This window comes from Heterocephalus glaber, unplaced genomic scaffold, assembly GCF_053883595.1.
Source record: "Heterocephalus glaber isolate CG9 unplaced genomic scaffold, H.glaber_assembly_v1.0 deba00001104, whole genome shotgun sequence".
Lineage (NCBI taxonomy): Eukaryota > Metazoa > Chordata > Mammalia > Rodentia > Bathyergidae > Heterocephalus > Heterocephalus glaber.
This window is the reverse complement of record NW_028258193.1, coordinates 898,061-922,184: the sequence shown is the minus strand read 5'-3', so window position 1 is coordinate 922,184 and position 24,124 is coordinate 898,061. Positions and strand designations below refer to the sequence as shown.

Here is a 24,124-nt window from a genome sequence, read left to right as displayed (position 1 = left end):
ACTTTATGTTAGGACGCCTAGCACGGTGAAGTCCGGGTGAATGGCTGCTGCTCTGCCTTGTTCAGGGGACAGAGACAGGCCCAGTCCAGAGGAAGCCACCATGCGACACTGCCCACGTGACACGGCTGGGTGCCCGGCGACCTGAGCCCTGGGGAGGCCACAGCAGGGCCACTCATCCCATTAGTCTCATGGTCTCAGCACACAGGAAATCCAAGTTTTGCTTTTTAAACTTTCTGGAATTTTCTTGGTGAATATTTCTCATCTGTGGTTGGACAAACCCTCGGATGCGGAAATCAAGGTATGCAGAGGCTGTATTTTTTTACATAGTTTTTTAAAAATCCACTTTAGCCTTATTAGCTAGTGGAGATTTTTAAAAGACGTAGACTGGCCGAGCATTTTATAACCTTGTGTCCAGGAAGGCCAGCTGTCCGCAAAAATACAGCCCTGGACCTGAGCATCAGGACAGAGAGTTGGGGGCACAGCCCAGGCTGGAAGTGATGGGCCAGGCTCTTCCACTGCACTGCAGGTGCCACGTCCATGCTCTCTCCAAGGTGACCTTTCCCCGAGCCCAGCCACTTGGAAGTCCCTGTACTCTGGAATTGCCTTCCAGCTGCTGGCGATAGCTCCACTGTGGCATCCCAGTTGCCAGAGACTAAACAATATTTTTCTATGCAGAACTGGTGGTAGCTCCAGAAACTGTAAAAAGGAAACCGTTAAGCATTTTCTAGAATAATTTATGAAAATATTTTTGGTGCTAGTTTTTGTCCTTCAAGTGTTGCCCACATTAGAGAGTCATTTGTGACTGAATGAGGCTGGAAACCAATTTTGGAGAGCGGTAAGAGTGAAAAAGTCATCACAAGAACAAGAATGATAGGTTTGCTAGCATTCTGCTTTTACTTTCCATTTGCAAATTGTTCCAGTGTTGTTTGCTGACTTGGGGGCTCACAAATCTCATCTGTAACTTTTGATCATTATAAAAACAATTTATATAACAAAATGTATGCTTCAGCACGTCTCTGGATGTAGCTGTTAGACTGATGTAAGTACACTTGACAACAGGAACAAAACAGCCCACTCCCTGTGCCACCTTAGGGAGCAGGAGAGACAGCAGGCTGCACTGAGGACAAATATAAGAAAATGCTTCTTTCATACCAAGAAGAAAGGGCATCTTATCATTATCAGCGGACTCTGACAGGAACAGCACCCACATATCCATGACAGATGATTACCCCCACTGCCTTGAATGAGAAATGGAACATGCTCAGCAGCGCTGTAGACGTGGGTGTGCACGCGCCTGGGTGGTGCTCCCCCCCACAAATGGAAATCCTTCTAGTATGGTTCAACACACACCTCACACTATCTGGATTAACACCGACTTCAGGAAGAGGTTTCTTTCCAGGTTATTAAGTATTTGGAGTACAGGTGTCCCCTCAGCTCCGGCTGGGGGCAGAGGCAGGGCAGGCTTGTCCCCCACCTCATGGACCCCACAGGAAAAGTCACTGAGCTGCGGCCCGAGGGGTCCTTCCTGCCTGGAGGGACACGATGTCCTTCCCTGGCGCCATCTGGGGCTGCAGCTGGGGGAGGCTCAGCACCAGAGGCAGGGGCAGATCTGGTACCCTAACGTACTCATGAGCTCGTCCTCCTGAGGAGAGAACCCAGGACTGAGCTGTTTCATCCCTCTACTCCATGGGGTGTCCCGTCATGCAGGATGGGGTCTGGAGGGGCCACCCACTTCCTGAGGACGCATTGACAGTGAGTCCAGCATGGCTGGGTGTTCACTGGTGGCCGCAAGGCATGGTCCTGAGGTCCCACATGGAGATGTGACAAAGTCGTCATTGAACACTGGTTCAATGCCCCGCTGGCTGCACACAGGTTCCTGCCAAACAGGGGCAGCCCAGGGCAAGAGGCCTCTGCCCACTGGGCGGAGAGGGGAGGCCATGGGTGGGGAGTTGCCTCCTGCTGTGCATTTGCCAATGAGCCAGGAGAGCAGAGCAGAGCAGAGCCCTCCCAGGAGGTGTCTCTCCCTGCCCACTCTGCCTGGGCCTCAGTTTACCCTCCTCAGCTAGCCTCCTCTGGAGCTCCCTGTAGGGCGACTTTTTTGCCGAGCTCCTAAATCCTGAGCCTGTTCCCAAGCAATGTGGCAGCAGTGCTGGGCCCTGGATCAGTGAACCCACAGCGCTCCAGCAGAACACGGCACCAGTTAAGCGAATCCAGATGAGAAACAACCTGTTTCAGCATCAGCATGTCCCAAGGGTTACCCCAAACATGCCCCAGATGGAGCAAGCTGATGCTGGAAAATTTCAGTGCTTATCTGAAACTCAAATTTAACTGGGCAACCTGGAATTCTACTCGTTAAGCTTGGCAGCACTGCAAAGACACACTCTCCTTAAGGGTTCACTGTGTCAAGGACACAGAGAAGGTAACGTTGTGTGCGTGTGCGTGTGTGCGTGTGTGTGGTACTGGGGATCAAACCCAGAACCTTTGCTCCATCTCCAGCCCCTTCTAAAATTGGAAACTAAGTTGCCCGGGCTGGGCTCCAACTTGCAACCCTCCCACCTTGACACTCAGAGTGCTGGGATTTCAGGCGTGCACTGGCATGGCTGGCAGGAAGGTGTGGATTTGTAATGCATGCTGCAGAAGGAAGTCTGGAGCATGTGCCACCTGCAGGGGAGAGGATGTCCCGGCCGAAGAGCAGCACCCCTTGCCCTCCATCCAGCAACTTGTGCAAGGAGAACTCTGGGCAAGGAGGGGCCAGGCGCAGACCCAGGAGACAGCACGCGGCCCTGCGCTGGACGACGGACTGCACAGTGCCTGGGACACTGACTCCCTGTCGTCACTGTCTTCCCTGCACAGACCCTCAGAGATGAAGTCATTTGTCCAGAGTCACAGCACTGCAGGTGGGTGAGCCAGGATCGGACTGACTGGACTGCAAGGGTCCGAGGACACTGCCTAGAGTCTGGACCTTTCCTGGCAGAGACTGGCACACCCCAGGAGAGCCCCGGCTCCGGAGCTGGCCCTGGGTGTGATTTGGACCTGTGGATCGAGAGCTTGGCTCGGAAGGAACTGAGTGGAGGTGTGTGCAGGAGTGGAAGGCGTGTGACACTGGCTGTGCCACCTCACGGCAAATGGCACGGGAGAGAGGCCGCCAGAGGCCGTGAGCACAGGGCGGAGCTGCGGGGAGAGGCGGGAGCAGAGGGCGTGGAAGGCTGTAGGAGCCAGCAGGCAGCGAGTGGACTGAGACAGAAAGGCATCGGCAGCACGGTCCGGGCCGTCGGACACTTCTGAAGAGAGGGCCCGAGTGGCAGAGAGAAGCCAGACTGCAGTGTGTGGAAGAGAGAAAACGGAAACAAGTACTAAGTCTGGACAGCTCGTCCAATTTGTCAGGGACTAAGGGGAAGACGGGCATTTGAGAGGCCAGGGTTTTCTGGGGGATGGGACACAGCGTTTGTTTCAGAAGGTATAGTGGGGTGCCACGGTCACGGCACCAGGGGTGTGCGGGTCACCTCCCCGATAACATGGGCCCAGTGTGGTGGGCACAGTTGGGTGCAGAGGAGGCGCTGTGCTGTGGTGGGCCAGGCTCCGAGCCACACAGCTGGCTTCAGGCCCCGGTCAGCCATCTGGACTGCTGTGATTCTGGACAGCGACTCGGCCTCCGAGCATCCTACAGGGGAGACGCCTGCGCTGGGACTGCGACAGTCCTGCACGCGCCACACTCACTGCCTGCGAAGGTCAGCAGCAGGCAGAGTCCACGGGCACTGTCTGACCTGACCTGCGAGGCCTGCGCTGCGTGAAACTAGAGCAGGAACCCTGAGCTCTGGTGGCCTGGAGCTTGGAGGCTGCGTCTTAGGCACGTGAGAGCCCAGGGAAGGAGGCCGATCTGACCGGGAGTCTGTGTTTCTGGTGCCGTTCGGTTTGAACAAAGCAGTTCAACTCTTTCCTTCTTAAGAAAAGGCCTAGCCTAGATGAAATCAGTGAAAAGAAAGTCATTTTCCTTTCTCCAAAGTCAGGGACAGAAGAATAAACAACAGGACATAGCTCTTCACGGAGAGGGATGTGGCACAAGGCACAGGTCCAGCACAGGACCTCTGTCCCTCCTGCAGCCTGCTCACGCCCTGTGCTCTTACTGTCGGCCTCAGCCATCCTGGAGGGCCCAGTGAATCTCACTACAGTTTTAGCTTTCGTCTCCTGATTCTACCAATTCACTTACTGACCATTTGCACATCTTCTTTTGTAAAGTGATATCGCACAGGGTTATTTGTTTTTAATAGGGTTTTTTGTCTTCAGAGTTCTTTACAAGTTCTGCACTCAAATCCTCTAAGACCCCAAAATCACAGGAAACAAAAGGAAAACCAGACAAAAGGGGTTGCATCAAATTAAAAAGCTGCACAGGTAAGGAACCATTAGCAGACCCAAGAGACAGCTCTCAGAATCACAGACAATATTTGCCAACTATTTACCAAAGGACTCATATCCCTAAGGAACACAGAAATTTAACAACAAACCAAATTTAAAAATTGGGAAATGATCTGAATATACTTCTCAAAAGAAGAAATACAAATGGCCCAAATTGTATGAAAATATTCAACATTATCAGGAAATGCAAATCGAAACTACAATGAGATACCATGTCACCTCGGTCAGAATAGCTACTTAAAAAAAAAAAAAAGAAAAAGAAATCCAGGCAAAAAGAATGCGTAGGCCATTGGTACGAAAGTAAATTAGTACAAACAGAGTGGAGGGTCCTCTAAAAGCTAAAAATAGAATCCCCACACGCTCCGGCATTCCACTTCTGGGTACACACGGAAAGGAAGGGAAATGGGCACACCGAGGAGATGCCTGCTTGCTGTGGCATGATGCACAGCACCAGGACACGGACTCTGCCGGGGTGCCCATCAGGAGCTGCACGGGTGAAGAGCATGGGGCGCACACATGCTCAGCTGCGAGGAGCGGAGTCCTGTCTTTTGCAGCAGGACAGAGGGAACTGCACTGTGTGAAAGAGGCGGGCACAGACAGATGAGCGCACACGCCTGCTCACGTGTGGATGCTGTAACAGGTGGCCTGCACATGGAAGACTGATCACCAGAGGCCAGGAAGGGAGTGTGTGTGGTTGGATCGCGGGACCATGTACAATTTGTACATGTTAATCAAAAATAAGGTAATTTAAAAGGCCATCTTTTCCTTAAGAGCTCGAACCTTACTACAGCTGCTTTGATATAATGTGCACGATGTTATAATAGCAGTTTTGCAGTGATTTTCAGCTAATTGTAACATCTGGGTCACCTTGGGTTTTTGTTTTGATTCTTGTTCTCTCTCTCTCTGTCTCTCTCTCTCTCTCTGGGACAGTGGGTTCCGTTACTCTCCTCTGAGGAGCGCCATGTCTGTCATGCCGGATCATCTAAACTGTGAGGGTCTGGTCTTGGACTCTGCCAGGGTGGGTTTCTTCAGGGCTGTCCTCTTGGCTTAGTGGCCAGAATGTTTTCATTTCAGCGGGCAGCAGCTGAAAACCAAGCCCGATTCAGGGCCACTGTATGATCTGCATGGATGGTGGGGGTTCTTCCTCTACGGTTCCACCCTTCTGTGTGCACAGCAGACCTGCATGCCACCCTTTAACACACTGATCCCACAAAATTTGAGCTCTGCTGAGTCCTTTCTTTCACACCATGTTGGGCAGAGGGCACTCAAAGGAGATTCACATAACCACAGTGCCAGAACGAGTGTGGGTCCTAGCCCTCAAAATGTGCATATCCTATTTTTTTGCCTGCTTTGGTTTGAGGTGTGCACATGTGTGCATGTGTGTAAGTGTGCACACATACATGTGTGTTCCAGAGTCTGTAACTGTCTTTGGTAGGAGGTTTGTTCAAAGTAAGCTATTGTCCCAGAGCCCAACTCCCACTTTTTACATTTTTAAGGAGCGTGTTGCTGCAGCGAACCCGTCACCCTGGGTAGCTGTGTGTCAGTTCTCCGATGCGGCGTTATTGCTGGTCTAGGGCAACCACTGCTACAAGGACAGAGTCTGCCCCCTGTCATAGATTGCACAGGCGAGGATATGGGTACCTGGCTGGGTCCCCCTCTGGGTTTGAGAGAGAAGCTGGTCACACAGTCAGACCCCTGGAAGTCAGGGCAGTTGTGGTAGCAGCCACCTCTAGTGCACGGTGTCCTTGCCAGCCTGGGGCGTTGGCCACACTTGTTGTGAAGTTGTGGGCAGTGTTTATGCTGCTGTTACTGAGCCACGGAGCTCAGCAACGTGGGTCTCTCCTCCTGGGGGCTCCCAGGGCATCACATCCACCCCAGCTCTATCTGCAGTCTAAAGAGCCTGGCAGAGTCCTGGCTGGTCCTATGAGAGCTTGTAATGACAGGCTGGCTTCCTGACAACAGCCAGCAAGACAGCTGACCAATCATCTTTCCCAGTGAGTCACATCTTCCAGGGCGCTGCTAAAAGCTCCCCAAGGTCCACTTTACTGAATGCACTGTTGCTGCCAGCATCTTTCAAGTCACACACCAGCCAAACTGCCCTGCTACCGAGCTGTGTAACCAAAAACTGATGGTAACTGGAAGAGAAGGGAGCCTTTAATGCTGTGACACTTGACATTTCTTAATACACACCTTGCTATCATCTGTCTGTATAATTTATTTTTCCACCAGAACACAAAATAAAAGGCACCATCAGCAAACTGTAGGTGAAGATGACAGAAAGAGAGAGGACTTCAGACTTCAGATGGACAGAGGACCAAAGCGGAACAGCTCCTCCAGGGAAGTGCATTTTTAAGATGCTTCTCCCCAAATCAGTCATTCACCTGACAAATATCTTTATGGGCACCCATGGCCAGGGCGGACCTCGTCCCCATGGAGTGCACCACGTGGGACAGACCCTGACGAGAACGTGCCGCATCCTTGTGGGCCATGCTGTCTGGGACAGACCTGTGACTGAGGATGACACCCTGTCCCACCTGCCTCCATCCACTGCTGTCGCCTGTCACGCAGTAGCACAGACTGGGTGAGTTCTAAGGGACAGATGTTTCCTGTGCTCACGGTTCTGGGCCAAAGTAGCAGGGTCACCTCGGTGATGGCCATTTGCTGGCAGGCTCAGAGTGGTGCAGGGCATCCCAGGCAAGAGCCCGCTCTTGCACTTGGGGACAGCCCACGGATCTGCAATCGCACAGAGGGGTCCTGGTGTTGTTGGGAGCAGAGACTGCCATCTGCTCCGAGTCCCACCTGGCTCTGCTCTGAGATCGTGTTACAGGGTTAAATCTTAGCACGTGTTTAGAGCAGACAGCCACGTCAACCACAGCAGGGCCACGTTCCTCTCACGGTGTTTGTATGAAGTGCTTTGATCTTCACAGTGTACACCTGGAAGGCAGCGTCACAAACCTGCTGAGGTCCTGCTGGTGGCTCTGCTCACTGAAGTCCTGGTGACACAGCTGCGATCTGGGTTCTGTGAGCACCTTCCTTCTCCTTGTCTCAGCTGGTGAAGGCTGCGACTGAGCTGGTCTCACAGAGAAGGTCCTCTCCCTTGAGGGGACAGCATGGCCCAAGCCCCAGAGCACAAGGCTGAGCTGAGATGCAAGCACTCGCTTCTGGTTCCACAGGCAGCATACGTTGCCTTCTGTGCTGCTTTCTGCACATGGGAAGCGAGAGCAGCTACACGGGAAGCTCATTCCAGGAGCGCAGACTGGCCAGCGGCTGTGCCCGGAGGGAGTGCTGCCCGCTGTGGTTCCTGCAGGGCCTCACTCTTCATTTTCTCCCTTACAAAGGCCACGTCTCATCTATGTGCAGGACAGAGTGAGGGGCCCAGAGCCATGCACTGCCACGTGAAACCGCCTCATCAGGAAGCACCTCTGCGTGGAGTGAGGGTGCAGTGGCCTGGGGTCTCCAAGGCCTCAGGCCCATGTGCTCGGGACAGTCCTGCAGTCATGGTGGTCCAGTGGAGGACGAGGAGCCCACGAGGATGCGGAAACCACTGTTTCTCAGCATCTTGCCTGTCCTCCGAGGAGCAGGGTCTGCAGATGCCAGAAAGCACTTGGTGTGTTCTGGCCTCGCAGGGTTCTCTGACTGTCCTCATGGACGCTGGTGCATACGGTGAGTCCCACTGAGGTCCGGAGGCCTGGCAAGTAGCGAAGGCCTTGCGCCATATTTCATTTTCCCACAGAAGCGACAGTCACACTGGCTCTGCCCTGAGGGCCTGCGAATCCAGGTGCAGTCGATGTGCTGGACAGCACAGGGCCAGGAAGGCTGTGGGAGGAAGCTCTGCCCGCCTGGGCTGTCGCTTCTGCAGCCAAAGGTGACAGTGGCGTGTTGTCCTGTACATCACAAACACCACACAAGTGAGGACCGTGCCTTCCATGAGCAGCTATGATGGACTCCAGGGTGTCCCTGGACCCCACCAGCTGGCCTGAGGTCACTTCCTTGTCCTTTACCCCTAGTCTCTCCTGTGGGAGGTACTCCTCTTCCCCAAAGGGATCTGCTTCTCTTCATAAGTGTGTCTGAGTGCTGTCGGCTCCTGCTTCAAGGCTGGTGTCAGGGCAACAAGAAAAGCCAACTGTTTACCCTAACTTGCATCAGAATCTCCGGAGTGGTCTCAGTACTGTGGTTTTCTGGCTTTCATCCCAAGGGATGAGATTTAGAAGTGGGGGTCAGCCCCCAGCCCCACTTATTTAAAGCATCCAGGTGGTCCAGGAGCAGATGCTCTGCTGGATGGGGGTGCCACTGAGGCCCCGAGACCTTGACATGTTCCCGCTTCACGCAGGACTAGCAGCAAACACACTAGAAGCTCGTCTCTGGTGCTGGGACGTGAGTGTTTTCAGGAAGCTCCGATGCAGGGGAGCACGGGTCCCCACTGACTGCAGAGCCATGCCTGGACGGCGGAGTCCAAGTCCACAGGGCCACAGTGGAGCCCACGATGTCTGCACGGGGAGAGTGGCCTTCTCAGTGCTGCCCGCTGGGCACGCCTGCTCTGCTCGGCTGAGTCTCAGGCCTCCGGAGAGGAAGGGGAGTGGGGCCCGAGTGGATGAGATGCAGGGGCTCCTCCTCCCGTGGCCAGGGATCACCTCGCAGGGAGGCAGTGAGAGCTTAGCGCTGTGCGTAGGGTCTGGCAAACACCAGATGCCCTGCGGGGCGCATGGGGAGCGTGGACCTGGTCCAGCGGTCACAGAGTCCGCCCCAGCCCCGGCCCCTCCGACGAGGCCACTGAGGAAGGACACATGCGCTGAGCAACACGGCTCAGGCCCTTCCCAGTTGGAGGGACGAGGACAGCACCTAGGCTCTGCTCTCGCCCTTGGTTGGGGAGACAGACAGGGAGTGACGGTTCCCAACACGGTCACCGGAAGCGGTCACTGGCTGACACTGCACAGGCGGGAGCTCCGGATGTGGGGGCCTGGACTCAGGGACTGGGGCCCCCGGAGGCGAGGGCAGGGCTGTGTGGGGCCCGGGGCCGCCTGCTGTGTCCTGCAGAGGCCTGAGATGGCCAGAACCCACCAGACAGTACAGGCACAGGCCCCAGCCAGCCCGCTCCAGGGTGCACAAAGGAGGAGGCAGCAGCAGGCACAGGGTGACTGTTCACACTTCTGCCTCCCCTTGATCCCGAAATCCTGCCCAGGACCAGGTCCAGTGCTTGCTCTCCCCGTCTATCCATCTTTACTGCTTTTTAACCTCACGTTCCATCTGTAGATGGTCCCGATCATTGTTTCCATGGTTCCAACCTCTCTCTGAAGTGGATCAGCCCAGCGACACACCCCCGCCCCCGCCCCGCAACCTCTGGAGGCCGAGAGCCTCCCGCCGAGTGAGCAGGGATGAGCTCCTGGTCTCCACCTGCTCCAACCTGGGGCCTTTCCTGCCAATTTCCACCTGGAAGTAGGGTCCCTGTTCCAGAGGAAGTGCGAAGCTGCACCGCTGGTCACCGGGTCCCTCTGCCTCCCGGGAAAGAGCCCACAGCAGTGTCCTGAGTGGCCCCGGGGCCTGAGTCGCCTGCCCTCTCCCTTGCCTTTCGTACGTCTCTGACCCCTTCCCTGCTGTCCCTTCCCCGGTCACTCTGCTCCAGCCATGCTGGATGCTGGCCCCAATATGAGATGCTGCCCTGCCGTGCATCCCTCGTGTCCTGCTCTCCTGGTGAGGAACTGTTCTCCAGCACCCACAGGGTGGCTCCCTGTGCACAGGTCACTTGCACAGTGACAGGATGTGGCTCTGTTGCCAGGAGTTAATCTCCTTGTGTGACTTTAAAACACACACTAAGTCCTAACTCCACGCAGAGCTGAAAAGCATCACAAAGCCCCTGACCTGAAATTGATTCTGATGGAGATTTTCCAATACAGGGCAGTTTGTTTTTAAATGTAGTGAGATGACTGGAACACAACCTTCTCGGTTAGTAGGGGGCTTAGATGACAATGAAATGAGTTTTTAGTATCTTTTCCTTCGTTCAGCTTTTGGCAGAAAATCTGGAAAATATTTAAAAGACAACAAAATTCAGCTGCGAACCCACCACCCAGAGACCCTGACTGTTAGGGCTCTGGCTCCTTCCTGCAGCAGCTGGCTCTTGTGGAGCGTGACTGGGGAGGGCTGATCTGACTGTGCCACAGCACCACAGTGTCTGCTCGTCGCCCGTGTCCTTGTGATGCTGCTGTGAAGCTTTGTCAGTAGGCAGCCGCTCCGCAGAGCAGAGGGCCTCCAGAATGGGGTGGGCTCATCCGAGCAGCTGGAGCTTCTAGAGGAAGTGCAGCGACTGGGAAGAGGACATCCTGCCTGCGGGTGGCCTCAGATTCAGACCGCAGCACGGGCTCTTCCCTGGGCTTCAGGCTGCTGCTGCCTCTGGGGTTGAGGACTTACAGCCCCTCCAGGGTCATACACACTACACACCACACACACACTACACCTCCCAGACGTGCGTGCACGCACATGCTCGCAAGGCTGGTTCTCTGCAAGCCCCTGGCTCATGTGCAGGCGGGCCCTCGTCACAAGGTGGCTCAGGTCCTGCCGGGCCGGGCTCTCATCTGGCAGCTGTCAGAAGGTGTCGTCCCCCTGGGTTCTCGCTCGGACACAGGCTCCGTCTCCAGGCTCTGCACCCGGGAGCCCCCATCCCCTCCTCTTGGCCTCCTCCTCAGGGCCAGCAGCACCTCCTGTCCCTCTGCTCACACTGGGCTCTGCGCCAGGTCAGCGTGTGGCGACACACATGTCTGGGGGAGGGAGTGTGAAGGCTGAGGACAGGCCTGAGGGCACCTCGGAGTCCGGCCCTGCGTCCCCACTTCCCGAGCACTCTGACGTGGCTGAGGTCTCACGTGCACTGAGATTACGCTCCAGTTCCACGAACGACCATTGCCTACACTGCAAAGTTGCAAGCTTTCAAAACTCGAAGACAACTGACTGAAGATGTAATTTCCTATGCTAGTCAGAATTTAGTGTTCTAATTCTTTACAATGCATAACAGCGAGGGTGGAAATTCTGCCCGACTCCCTGTTATGCTGAAATGTTTCACCGAAACCCAGCGGCCTCCCGGGCTCTCGAGAGTGGCAGGAACATGGGTTTTTAGCATATGTTGCTGAATTGCTCAATGAAAGATTTGGAAAGCATGTTTTGAAAAGCAATTTCATAACTAAAAGCTCTCTTTGAAAAACCCTGAAATAATGTTTGCAATTTTAAATTAACTGTTTTTAGGTTGAGGTTGATAATATCGTTACTATTCAGCTATAATTAAGTCATTTGCTTTATATATTCCATCCTTCACACTTTCTATCTATTAGATGAAGAAATAACTGAATTCATACAGCTGCGTCTCATGTGCTAAGACTGAGTTGGATAGACTGCATTGTGTGGGAGAACCACACACCACAAGTTATTTAGTAAACTCACTGCTGTCTGTAGTTTTTTTAATTTTGCTGAACTGAGCCTGAGCCTTATAGATTTGCCTTCTTTGGCTCTGTCTCTGTACTGGGCAGGCTCACTGGAACCTTGCAGGCCAGTCATTCGAAGCCGTGGATGATCATTCGGTAGCAGAGTCCTCGTTCGGCTTTCACAGGAGCACTGAGCGGAGGCTCCTCTGCTGCACCATCAAGCGTGTGGATGGCGCTGTGGCCTCAGAGTGGCTCTGGTCTGAGGCCAGATGGCCTTGAGCAGACAGTTCCAGTTCCCAGGTGCTCCGTGTGCCCCGCGTCCCATCAGGAGCCGTGAGAAGCACCCACCGGAGGGACACGTGGGCCACAGGGCATGGGGCACACCTGGGGCTCAGCACATGCAACCTGCATGGTGTTGTCACCACACACGAACACTGAAAAGTTAGAAAAGTGGGAAGCTCATAGAATCAGATATTGTGAAAAACAGAGAAAAAGGACAACACTGTATTTACACATCTAACCAATCTTGGGTAGAAAAGAAAAGTAGTCAGTATCAAAAAATTACAAGAATTTGTAAAAGTAACTGAAAGGAGCAAAAATGATTAATAGTGGCTATATTTTTCTTAGTAACCCTATCTCTCCTTCATTTCATCCCCTCAACCCTGAGTTGAAGTGGAAATCAAAACCAGAATTGCAGAACACCTACAGAACAGTTCTTACGGAAGCATCACATACTAACGTAGGTGTGATGCATGCAGCGGAAGACAATCTTAGGGACTGCTGTGGTCTTCAACATTTCCAGTGTAACTATGCATTTGGCTGAAGCATGAAGCAACAAGATAGACCCAAGTGTGTCAAAAGGAAAAATATTAGCAATAAAAGCAAAAAAGGATAAATTAGAAAAAAGAAGTGACGGGAAGTTGGTGAGCCCTCCCGAGCCTGTTCAGCAAGGCAGTCCTGCCCAGCCTTTCCCTAGACCCCACTTTCCCATCTCAAGAAAGTCGGCAGACTGCTGCACCCAAAGCTGTTTTCCCTAAGAAGCCAATCTGTGGGAATATTCTAAGACCGGTGTTCCTAAAATTGAATGGTTTCTATAGATGGATTGATTGGCAACGGGTTTCTGTAAAGGGCCCAATATTTGGTGTAAGGATGCATGATCTAAAATTAAGAGATCTTCAAGCTGTTCTTCAGAACATGCTTTTCTAAGCAAGTGTCCTGTTCTATTTTCAAAGGGATGAGCTGTGGTCCAGCCTTGGCAGAGTCCTTACCCAGGTCCTTCAGGGCCTTACAGAGACAGGGAGTTAAGGTACGAGTGGTTTAAGGGTACTAAGAAGCCCATGAGAAGATGTGGAGTAGCTTCCACTGCAGTCCGATTCTTCCTCACTGTACCGATGAGGACGAAAGACTCAGAGGAGCCATGCCCCAAGAGAATCTCCCTATGACACTGCCAGAGAGAACTAGATGTTGCGGCACTGAGAAGGTCAGTGTCAGCATGGTCACAACACTTTCTTAGCAACACTGCACAATAACCAGACCTAGAAGTCACCGCCCTGCGAGGCACAGCTGATCACTGACATCTGGAAGGGATGTGTAAGACCCACAGGTCTGTCCTGGGAGGCTGCCCTGTCTATGTGGCAGGGTTGAGATCCCTACGGCCTTCAACCCTGGTGTTACACCTGCAAACAGGCCACACATGAGAGGAAGCCTGGCTGCGGGGGAATGGAGTGTGCTGACAAGTGGACCTTGAGGAGGAGAAGCTCTAGGACCATCTGGCGGACCTGCTGTGCCTGCAGCAGCCCTGAAGGCGAGAAGCAGGGTGGAGATGACACAGGAGGGGTCTACAGATGGACAGGACCCCAGCTCTGCCTGGCTGTGGAGATGCAGGCCGGGGCCCTGCCTGAGACCTGCCCCAGGAGGCCTTTGGAACCAAGGAGCAACCTCAGCAAGACAAGCAGGGGGCTCGACCAACAGCAGCAGCTGGAGCCCCCTCCACGGGCTGGAAAGTTGGCATTAAAACAAGATGCCATAGGGGCCAGGGATCTAGCTCAGTGGCGCCGCCTGCCTCGCAAGCACAAGTCCCTAGTTCGATCCCCGGCACCAAAAAACCCCACAAACAAGTAAACAAACAAACATAATGCCATAAACACAGGAAGAGTAGAAAAGAATAAACAGAATTTTAAAATTGCATTCAAAAATTTGTCTTTCTTTCTACTTAGTTTTTTATTTGACTTTAAGAAAGGCAGTATCAGAATAGGACGACAGTTGTGTGTACCTAGGAACAGAGACGGTGAGCATGGACTCAGACTTGTGGGGAGGTGGCTGTAACGCCCAGCCGAGGGACAATACGGGGGAGCGGTGTCCCTTCCCCTGGGCCTGTGGGGCTGCAGCTGTGCGGGGCGCCTACTCCCAGGGTCAGGGCCTTTCACCAGACCGTGCATGCCACGGTCCTGCTGAGAGGCCGTGCCATTGCTGGGCCCACAGGGGCCATGCTCAGGGCTGCACACACTCCCTGCACTGGCAGCAGCCTGGAGGCAGCAGGCCTGGCTTCCTCTGCAGAAATGAGACTCGGAAGCCTCCCACCCACAGTGGTGGGGAAGCCGTGAGTGAGGACACCAGCCCAGGAGCAGATGGCTCTCTGTGGACTGGAAAATGGCACGCTGAAGGTGGGCGGTCTCCTCCGGGAGGCCAGCGCCTGGCCCCTCCTGCACTGATGCGAAGGTGTTGAGGACTGGGGAGTGTGACTCTGTCGTACATCCCACCGAGCCGGGAAGACCTTGTGCCTGCTTCCCAGGAGCCAGCACGGCAGGCGGCTTGTTAGGATGATCAGCAGTGGCCCCTGAGGGGCTCGAGGACAGAGGTCTTATCCATGCATTCAGCGAGGGCTGAGCACAAGACATGGCAGGAGGACTCTTGGACAGCGCGAGGGAGCCACTCCTGCCTCAGTGCCGCTCAGACCCCAGGAAGCCACACACGGGTGCAGTGAGCTCAGCACGGAGAGGACAGACTGCAGGGCTCCTGACTCCAGAGCTTCTGGGATGTGGCAAGCCTGAGCACCAAGACTGGAGACTCTGGGGCACTCATCCAGGGCTGTGAGGGTCGCAGGAGAGCCGGAGTACCAGCCTCCCCATGTCAGGTCACAGCACGAGGAATCTGCCAGATGCAAACTGGATCAGGGACGATGGGCTGCAACTGCTGGCAGGGTTGGGGGCATCTGAGGAGGCTCCAAGACCCAACACCAGGCAACGCAGGAGCCCAGGCTGCAGGACGCGTGGAAAGTGGCTTGGGGACCCTCACTTCACCTTCCCAGATTGGGTGTGACCCGCCGCAGCTTCTCTGGAAAGTCCTGATGCTCATGCTGGACGCTGGAGGAATTCACCTTGTCCCAAGAGGAGCCCGTTCTCCCGACGTTCAGCACACAGCTGCTTGCCAACTGGACCGGGGCAGGGCGGCACAGGCGTCCAGCTTCCAGGGCTGTGCTGCTTTGGGTGTGGACATGCTCCCCAGTGCAGGCCTGCAGCAGAGGAAGGTGGACACCTGAGTGTCCACAGGCAGCTGGCTCCTTCCTTCCTGGCTCCAACCTTGTGGAGCCAGTGGTGGGGGCTGGGGGAGGTGCCTGGAGCATCCTCGGCCTCAGTTGCCTTCTTGGGAGCTTGGGGTGAGGCTCTTCTTCCCCTCATCATGCCTGTCTCCACCTCAGGGTGCTGGCTGACACGCCTCTGCTCTGCCTGCTCCTCTCCTTGGGGTTTGCTGGCCCTGGTCCAGTCTCTCAACCTGCAGCCTTTCTCACTGTCTGCACAGCTCTGTGGATTTGGGCAAATGCTTAGAGTCAGTAGCTATCTCCAACACCAAGGGGCGGAGCTCTCCTTTTCTTCCCATTACTCTGTGTGCTGTGACTGTGCTCTTAAGCGTCTGTGCTTAAAGGCTTCTTTCAACATTGCCTGAGGCACAGGTGTGCTTTCTCAGCTTGCCTGAGCTCTTTCTTTCCCTCCCTCCTTCCTTTCTTTCTCTTTTTTCCTTCCTTCCTTCTCTCCCTATCCCTTTCTTTCTAAGAAAGTCTTGATTTTGCTTGATTTATGACAGATATTTTCTCTAGGTCTGGAATTCTGGAGAACAGGCTTTTCTTATTACTTTGATGCTGTCACTTCACTGTTCTCTGGCTGGAAGAGTTCATGACGAACATCTGGTTGGATTCCTTGCTCTTCTGTGTGCAATGTGTCTGTTATTTTTCTCTGGTTTTTTTTGAAGGTAATTGCATGAAAGTCCGTGGTTCTGTTTGGTAGTCATCTCATAGGGTCTTCCCTCTGGGATGCAGTATTCTCGTGTTTAGACTCCAGAGCTTATTTCTTCTCTGTGCAGCTCTCCTTTTCTTTCTGTGATTCCAATTGTGTGTGTGTTGGACCCTCTGATGTTTCCACAGCTCCTAGAGACTTGTGTCTGCTTTTCATCTCCCAGTGTTTCCTCTCTGAGCTTCAGTTTGGTAGTTTCTGTTGACCCATCTTCAATCCATTTTTAAATTCACTGATTACTACTCAGTTATGTGGAGACCACTGCTAAACCAGCTGCAATCTCTACTTTTAACACCACGGTTTTTATGTGCAGTTGTTCTCCTTGACTCTTTCTTTTAAGTTTTGTCTCTCTTGCCTCCCCTGTAGGTAGGCACACAGCCTCCTTTCCCATCCGATCCTTTATCACTTATCACATTTAAAATTTTTCTCTGCTGGTTTGTGGGAACACTGTGTCGTCTCCACAGTTGTTGCCCAGGATGGCAGCTGGTGAGGAGTGCTGTTCTTGGCCAGCTCCTTCTCTGGCCCAATCCCCTGGGGACTGGCACCTGAGTAATGTGCAACTCCTTACGATGATATACCAGATAATATGCAGTCAAACAGTGTGGTGTATTGCGTTTTTACATCTTTGTAAGCTTTTCGGAAATGTTTTTGGAATAAATTTTAGATATCCAGTTGCAAATGGTGTACTCTCCAAAAGTTTTAATTTTTGACAATTATTCATTTTTAGATTATAGCAATATATTTAAGTTGTAAAGGATCTTTACATATGAAGAATATGAACATGTTATTTTTTATACTGCAAAACTCTTTCCTAGGTTATTACTATTGTTTTACCATGGTGAGAGTACTTTCAGTTTGTTGGTCTGTTTGCTTTGACCATGAATAAATTTTTAAATTTTGGGGTTCAATGAGTCAGTGTCTGATAGTTTCCTGCCCACAGGACCAGGTGTAAATAACTCTTCTCTACGCCAATATTACAGAATATTAATACATATTCATGTATGTCCATGTATATGCTCATGTATGGAGGTATGTGTAATACAATTTTGATGCTTTAATCTATCAGAATTTACCTTTACTTAAGATAGAATGTAGTTCTTGAAATAAGTTCTCCTTTCTTAATAAATCTAAAGTACTACCTTCACCTGAGAATGACTCAGAGATGGTAAAAATTATTTTTGATTTTAAAAATTCAAGTAAGCAGAAAAAACTAGAGGCCCCCAAGAAATTACTTGGTATAGCTTTCATAATAGCCAAGACTGAACTGATTAATTTAAGTACTTCAGACACTAGAACATAAGCTAATTTGAAATGACATTAGCTGGATTCAGTAGTAATGGAAGCCTGCATTTCAGGGAGGTGAATCCTGCCCTGCACACAGCCCCTAAAGGTCCTGATCCGTGGACCCAGGTGCTGAGGACAGCCAGAGGCACGAGCACAGGTATGACGAGGACTTTGCCTGTTGGATTTGTTTTATTTTTTCTTTTGACAGTGAAAGACTTCCTTCTTCTGTGGACTATTCTAGAGAACACAGGAAGGTAAAAGCAGAAATGATATATGAATAATAAGGATGCATCTTAAACCGTTAACTACAGGACTGGGACTGATCTTTCAACAGCAGAGGGCAAACTGTTTTCCACAGAATAACCCTGGCTCTGTTCCTGGAGGTCAGGCTTTCTGCAGAGCAGCAGCAGCCTTCACAGAAGAGCTTCCTATTGCATGCTTCAGCCGATGATGCGATATTGGCCAATCAAAGGTCAGGCTCTTCAGTCCTGCACAGACCCCAGCCACCGTGGAAGCTGCCCATTCCCGCAATGGCAGAGGACATGGATGTGCTCACCTCCCACAGCTTTAGTGTGCAACAGGATAACCCAGCCACAAGCGTGTGAACCATGCCGATCCAGTTGGAGTTAGCACACAATTACTAAGTTCATCTTGTCATGATTTTGCATTCTCAGATACTGTCAGTGCTAAGGCAAGCTGTTTGTGCGTACCAAGAGGGGAGTAAAGATCTCATACATGAAGCAGATATTCATTCTTATTTTCATCGTTTGGGTCTCTGTATCTTAGGAGACTTTGGATCGGCTCCTGCGGGAAGCTGTGTGGTGTGAACGGGGAGCGATACTCAGTGCATCGGTACATCCAATAATTCCCAACAGCATTTTAAATACAGCCTCATGGTTGTCGGTGCTGATGAGCTCAGCAGTTTTGCTGAGTACAAAGTGAACTCTAGAATGAAGATGGCACAGGTATGCAGCTTTCTGGGAATTACAAGATGAAATGAGTTCCCCTTGTCTGAGCTCCCGCACTTGCTCAGGGCTTCCCCGCAGGCCCTGTGTGAGCTCAGGAAGGAGACTGAGCCGACTGCTGTTCCTAGACACAGGCTGCTTACGTGGGCGTGCAGGCTGCATGGCTTCTGCAGGTGAGATTCAGCTGCAAGCCAGGCAGCTTTCTCCCTGCACACTAATGCTCCTGAAGTCACCCCTGGCCCAGCACCATGAGCAGCAGCCTCTGTGCTTCAGTGAGAAGCTGCTGCCCCTCTGACTGCCATTCCCTCGGGACACGGCAGCTCGCTGTGCGGACACAGGGAGGACACAGGTGTGCGGCATCAGGAGACATCCATTGGAAGAAGCGGGCCTGCGAGCCAGTGGCTTGTTCTACTCCTCATATTCTCAGAGCTTGGCAGTACCAGTTCCCCAGAGACCTATCTGTTTCTATTTGGAAGTTCAATTTATCAATAACGCACGTTTAAACACAGGCAGACAGCACACGCGGTTATGTTTGTAAAGCTTGTCCCTCCCTCCCCTTGACAAAACTGCTGCCTAGAAATGCACTCACGGGGCCACAGGGAGCAGAGAGGCCCCATCTGAGGTCTGTGCACAGGCCGACGCACACACGCACACGGAAATGCGCGCTCCTGGTGCTAGAAATGACCTGAATGATCGGAAGGCCGTGGAGTGTCAGGCCGGGCTGGAAACCACACACAGACATCTCCCAAGCTCTTTCCTTAGTTACCCGTGAGAGACAAATAACTGAATGTCCAGCTGGTCATTCTTGGGAACAGACACGAAGGCTGACGGCCACGGGCTCGCCTGTTTCCAACGAGCGTGGGTTGACGACAGCCAGCCCACAGCCGAATAGCTCTGTGGAGAGAGGACATGCACGGAGGACAGGACAGCCCTTCTTACGTTTGGTGGTCTCCAAGCGGTCTCTGCGGGATGGGCTTCAGCAGCGGCTCGGGCCGCAGGGCCACCGTCGGGGAGGTCTTGGGGCTGGAGTCCGACTCCCCGCTCTCCTCGTCCCCCATGGCTTTGATGTAGCTGCCGCTTCGCATCCTCCGGCAGGGGATCTCATCGTCCTTGCCGCCGGGGGGATACCCACCCCACTCGTCCTGCGGCACCTAGGAGAGAGCACACGCAGCATCAATCTGGTCCAGCCGTGGCCGTGCTGGGTGGCACACTCTCTGCTGCCCCATGGAGACCTACTCTGCTGTCGTTCATCGGCACTGAGATGCAGAAAGACAGATGGTTCTCAGCACCGTCTTTCGGATCCTAAAAGGACATGAATATGAAATTATTGGTCTTCTTTCCATCATAAAAGTAACAGGAGCATTATGGAAAAAGTGAGAAAATATTAGGAAAGTAGGAAGGGAAAAATCATTTTTTTTCAGCAGCTGAGAAAAAACACTGATAACATTTAAACTTATTCCTGGCATAAAAGGAAACTGCAAATTGAGAAAACTGGAAACAGAAAAGAATGGAAGAACAGAAGGAGGAGAAGGAAATCCCGTGGCACTGTAAAACTTCTCCTCTGGTGCGGCCTAACAGGGGAGCAGAGGCCTAGCTCGAGCAGTAGCTCCAAATCGTCTGTACAAACACATGCACGTGCAGGCAGGAGCCTAAGCGCCTGGCCCACGCAGCTCACGAGGGTTGGCACAGGCACGCACCCTTGCAGGCCCACTGGGGTGCCCACTGCAAGCTTTCATGCCGCAGCTCTGGCCACCAAGGACCAAGCAGGGCAGTATTTGGTGTTCACCTGTCGTCCATGGGACTGCAGATCCTGTCTCTACCACACACACAGAATGGGCAGGTAAATGGGCTGCTCCTGGAAACATGGCCCAGTAAGGGAAGCTCCACGCTTGCTCCTTCCTGATGGCACAGTGGCTTCGGTACAGTTGACTCTGAAGCCTAAATTGAAGGAGGCAAAATCCGGCAGCCTGCAGCTGCAGAGGGCAAGGGCTCCAAACACTCCCTGGCCCTCACCATCACATGGAGCTGGTGGTCCCAGGACTCCGTGTACATCTCCTGCTGGACAGAAGACTGTCCCAGTGTGCGTTGGGGACAGGGACACTGACGATCTTCCACAGGAAAGCATTCATGCTTTTCTACTGTGACTATCCAGGCCATGGGTCCATGGTTCATGTCACACTGACCAGGTGTCCTGCAGTTCCCGCCCCGGCATGGTGAGGAGTGGCTAATACTGCACTCCCCAGGACCCAGCTTGGCTGCAGGAAAGTCGCCTTTCAGCTGCAGTGCTTCCGTTTGTTTCCTAAGTGACGCTGTCCATGCAACAGCCAGAACAGGAGCTGGGCCAGGGAAGTGTGCTTTATCACACTCTGCACCTGCAGCTGGCCAGGCAGATGTTGTTCGGATCATGCATCTGTGGGCAGGGCCCCTGAAGGGAGGACGGAGTAGGTTGCTTCTGTTTTTGGAAGCAGCAGTCCCTTGGGTTGCCTCTGGTACCTGAAGCTCACCTGGACCATAGCAGTGTGGCATTGGCAAATATAGACAATATAGACATTGCCATGAGGACCGGGCTCCACTGGACAGAAAGGTGTGGCTCCTGTTCTGCAGGCCCAGCCCTGCATCCACTGTGCATCGTGAGGTGGACTAGGGGTCTGTGGTCCCCTGTGGCCTGTGTTTCTGACACCTTTAGACCACAGTCCATGCCAGAAGCTGTGAAATGCAGGGCACATCCGAAGGCACCAGAAGTGCTAATGTCTTGGGTGAAGTGGAAGCTGTTCAGAATGCCTTGCAGAGCTCCCAAAGTTGCAGGCAGAATAACACAAAGGCCTAGTGACACACAGAAGGCTCCATCAACAAGAAGTTAGCAATTGAGAAAATGGGCATCAATCTGCCAGGGAGAATCTGAGTTTCAGGGGAGACATCAGTTCCTGACACCAAGTGTGGTTGAACAATGCAAAAATGACCGATGACAAATGAAGGGTGAATTTCTCCGGGCACCTGACAACTCCTATCTCTCATCAAAGTCAGTTTCTGATAGCCAGATGGAGAAGGATGCAGCGAGCAGGCATTTCTGGGCCACCTCAGCCAGGCAGTGGTGGCAGGAGGGTTGGATCTTCATGGTGCTTGGCATACTGCTCAGTCTGACCACAGCTTAGCTTCTCGGGATGTGTCCCGGGACAGGAGAGCCAGTGTCCAGCATCGGCGGGTCACTCATTAGGGTGAAGAAAGAAAGAATGATAATATCTTCTCCTGAGGTGGCCTCAAATATTATAATCATACTACTCATACGTCAAAAACAATATTATGGAAGAACGTGTATTTAGCAGTAGAAAGTTCATGAGGGGTCTTGGTCTGTTTTTTGTTGCTCTAATTGAATACCACAGGCCAGGCAGTCTCTAAAGAATGAGCCAGAAGCCCAAGAGCAAGACCCCACTTGTGCTTGGCATCCAGGGAGGGGCTCCCGTGGCACCATCGGGAGAGACACAGCCAGCTGCCCCTCTGATCCCTTCCCTTCTTATAAAACCATGGATGCTACCCGGGGCCCCTTCATGACCTCATCAAATCCCAGTCTTCTCTTCAAACCCACCTCCGAATCCCTGGCACATGGATTTGGGTTAAATTTCCAACACGGGAGCTTTTGGAGACATGGTCAAGCCCTCACCCTAGCCCTTTCAAGCAGAGGGGCTGCCTATGCCAGAACAGAGCTGGAGGTGCCAGCGGGGCACCAGGAGGGGGCGCTGTGGGCCCTCCAGTTATTTGTCTCTCACTTCCATTTTTAACATTTTCATGTTTTCAATGGTACTACATTCCAGCAGAGAAGACTGGCTTAAAATGAGGTGAACTGGAGTGTGGTCAGGGTGGGAGAACCCAGTCCAGGAGGACACGGTAGTGGTGGCTGCTGCAGAGCTGGTGCCTGGTGCCCAGGCAGTTTCCTGATGTGTCCAGCGGACCTCAGAGCAGGAGAAACCGGTACCCGTGGCGCAGCCCTGCACCAGGGTTGGAAAGCTGCACCCTTCCCTGAGAACGTGCCCAGAGGCGGTCACCAGCAAGGGGACAGATGCCACCAACAGAGATCCACTCTGGCAGGCTCGGGATTCGTTTGCTTTGTGAATCAAAACAAGTTTCCATAAAAAACAAGGTGAGGATTTTTTCATCAGCCTGTAAATTAACAAATGAGACCAGCTTGTATGTTTCTGTTCCTGATTTAAGGAGCCAATTTCACAGCCTTTGACCGAAAAAATTCAATACAGAAAGAGTGTAAACCAGAGTCAGTTTCCGAGTAAGAATCCAAGCACGAAATACTGACTCCCAAGCATATGTCCCAAGATTATCAAAAACACAGAAGAGCAGTCCCGGAAGCCAGCAGGCCCGGGTGTGTTAGCGTTAGAACCTGCAGGCTGACGAGGCACAGGCCCCAGGCAGCTCCCAGAGAAGAGTGCTTTCTCTCCAGGTGGCACCAGTCCCCCATTGCTTCCCTGCACACCGGGGTGGATGGCATGAGTCGTTTCTAGGAGCGGCATTCTCCTACGGTGGACACCAGAGCACACCATGACCCTCCCTGTAAGGATGGCTCCACACTGCACATTAAAATATCTTTTCTTTCCCACAGCAAAAGGCACAGGCATGGGGTTCTGTAATAATATTTCCTGTCAAGTGTTGAGGCCCAGGAAGAGAAAGATCTCCCAAAGCTGAGTTCCCACAGGAAATGTCCTCCTGGCTCCTCCAAGGATGCGACTGCGCATGCTCTAAATTCACGCTGGGCGCAGCAGCCGAAAGGGGGCGGGGCGGGTGGGCAGAGCTTGAGGCCACCAGGCAGCCTCACCCCGCCATCCTGGGGGAGCGTTTCTGCACCCACGGGAGGCCCAGCTCACGTCTGCCTGACTCTGAAAATCAGTTTTCCGACCTGCAGCTTCCTGAGCCTTGGACCTAACTATGCTCTGTGTAAAACAAAAGCTTTTGGTTTTGTGTTTTGCAGTTTTGATGAGCAATGGATTTTTTTCAGGACCACAACTACCATGTAAACAAAGAGACGAGAACTTGGTGTTACTGACATTTTACCAGGAGCTGTAGGCTACTGTGTCCAGACCCCGGGGCTGACAAGGCTCTGGTGGCATCTGAGTCCTGCCCGTCTAGTTTGCAGCTTCCGATTCCAGTGATTCTTCACCTAGAAACAGGCACCAGAGACTTCACTGCTGCTGTGCCCTGACATTTTCCACATCAAAATGTTTTTATTATTTTCCTTTCAGTTCTTTGTTACACTAGAGTTCCAGCCCTGTGGGCTATGTGTGTGTGTGTGTGAGTGTGTGTGTGTGTGTGTGTCACCGTGAATGTCAGCAGGTTATGTGAAATTCATTTTAGAACATCCAGGGAGGTGAGAAATATGTTCTACAAATGAGACCCCTGTGTGCGAGTGTAGGAGTCACTGTGCAGAGCGGAGGCCGCGGCAGTGGCGGCCCGGCCCTGCCCTCTGCGAGCCGGAGGGCACACAGGACGGGCTGGGTGTCTGCAGGACCCGGCAGGGCTTCACAAGGAGGCTTCCCGCTGCATGGCTGGCTTCCCGCCTGAGAGAGCTGAGGCCGCTGCGGGGCCGGGCCGGAGGAGAAGGACTGGGGGTCTAGGCACGGAGGCAGGAGCAGGGGGAAGCAGGGAGGAAGCGAAGCCGCAAAAGAGGCAGACAGCGCGGGAGCAGGGTGGGCGCTCCTCCAGATGTCTGCACGGCGCCCTCTGCTCACGCCAACTGAAGCACAGGCAGCGGCACTAAGGCCAGGTGGGGACT

The 24,124-nt window shown here is 52.9% G+C and overlaps 1 protein-coding gene and 1 long non-coding RNA gene across 11 annotated transcripts in view; one reads left to right on the top strand and one right to left on the bottom strand.

Moving 5' to 3' along the window:
- Positions 1–19,296, top strand: part of LOC101700775 (uncharacterized) — a 96,354-nt gene extending 77,058 nt beyond the window's left edge. For both annotated transcript variants that reach the window (XR_015450855.1, XR_015450860.1), the window contains exon 7: positions 6,643–19,296. This is a non-coding gene — a long non-coding RNA (uncharacterized LOC101700775). The remainder of the gene's footprint in view (positions 1–6,642) is intronic.
- The window catches only part of Dlgap2 (DLG associated protein 2), a 520,842-nt gene that overhangs the window by 53,036 nt on the left and 443,682 nt on the right, over positions 1–24,124 (bottom strand). For all 9 annotated transcript variants that reach the window (XM_004869559.3, XM_087210079.1, XM_013067367.3 and 6 more), the window contains one exon: positions 19,291–19,502. In XM_004869559.3, the coding sequence (XP_004869616.2) occupies positions 19,291–19,502 (212 nt within the window). The remainder of the gene's footprint in view (positions 1–19,290; positions 19,503–24,124) is intronic.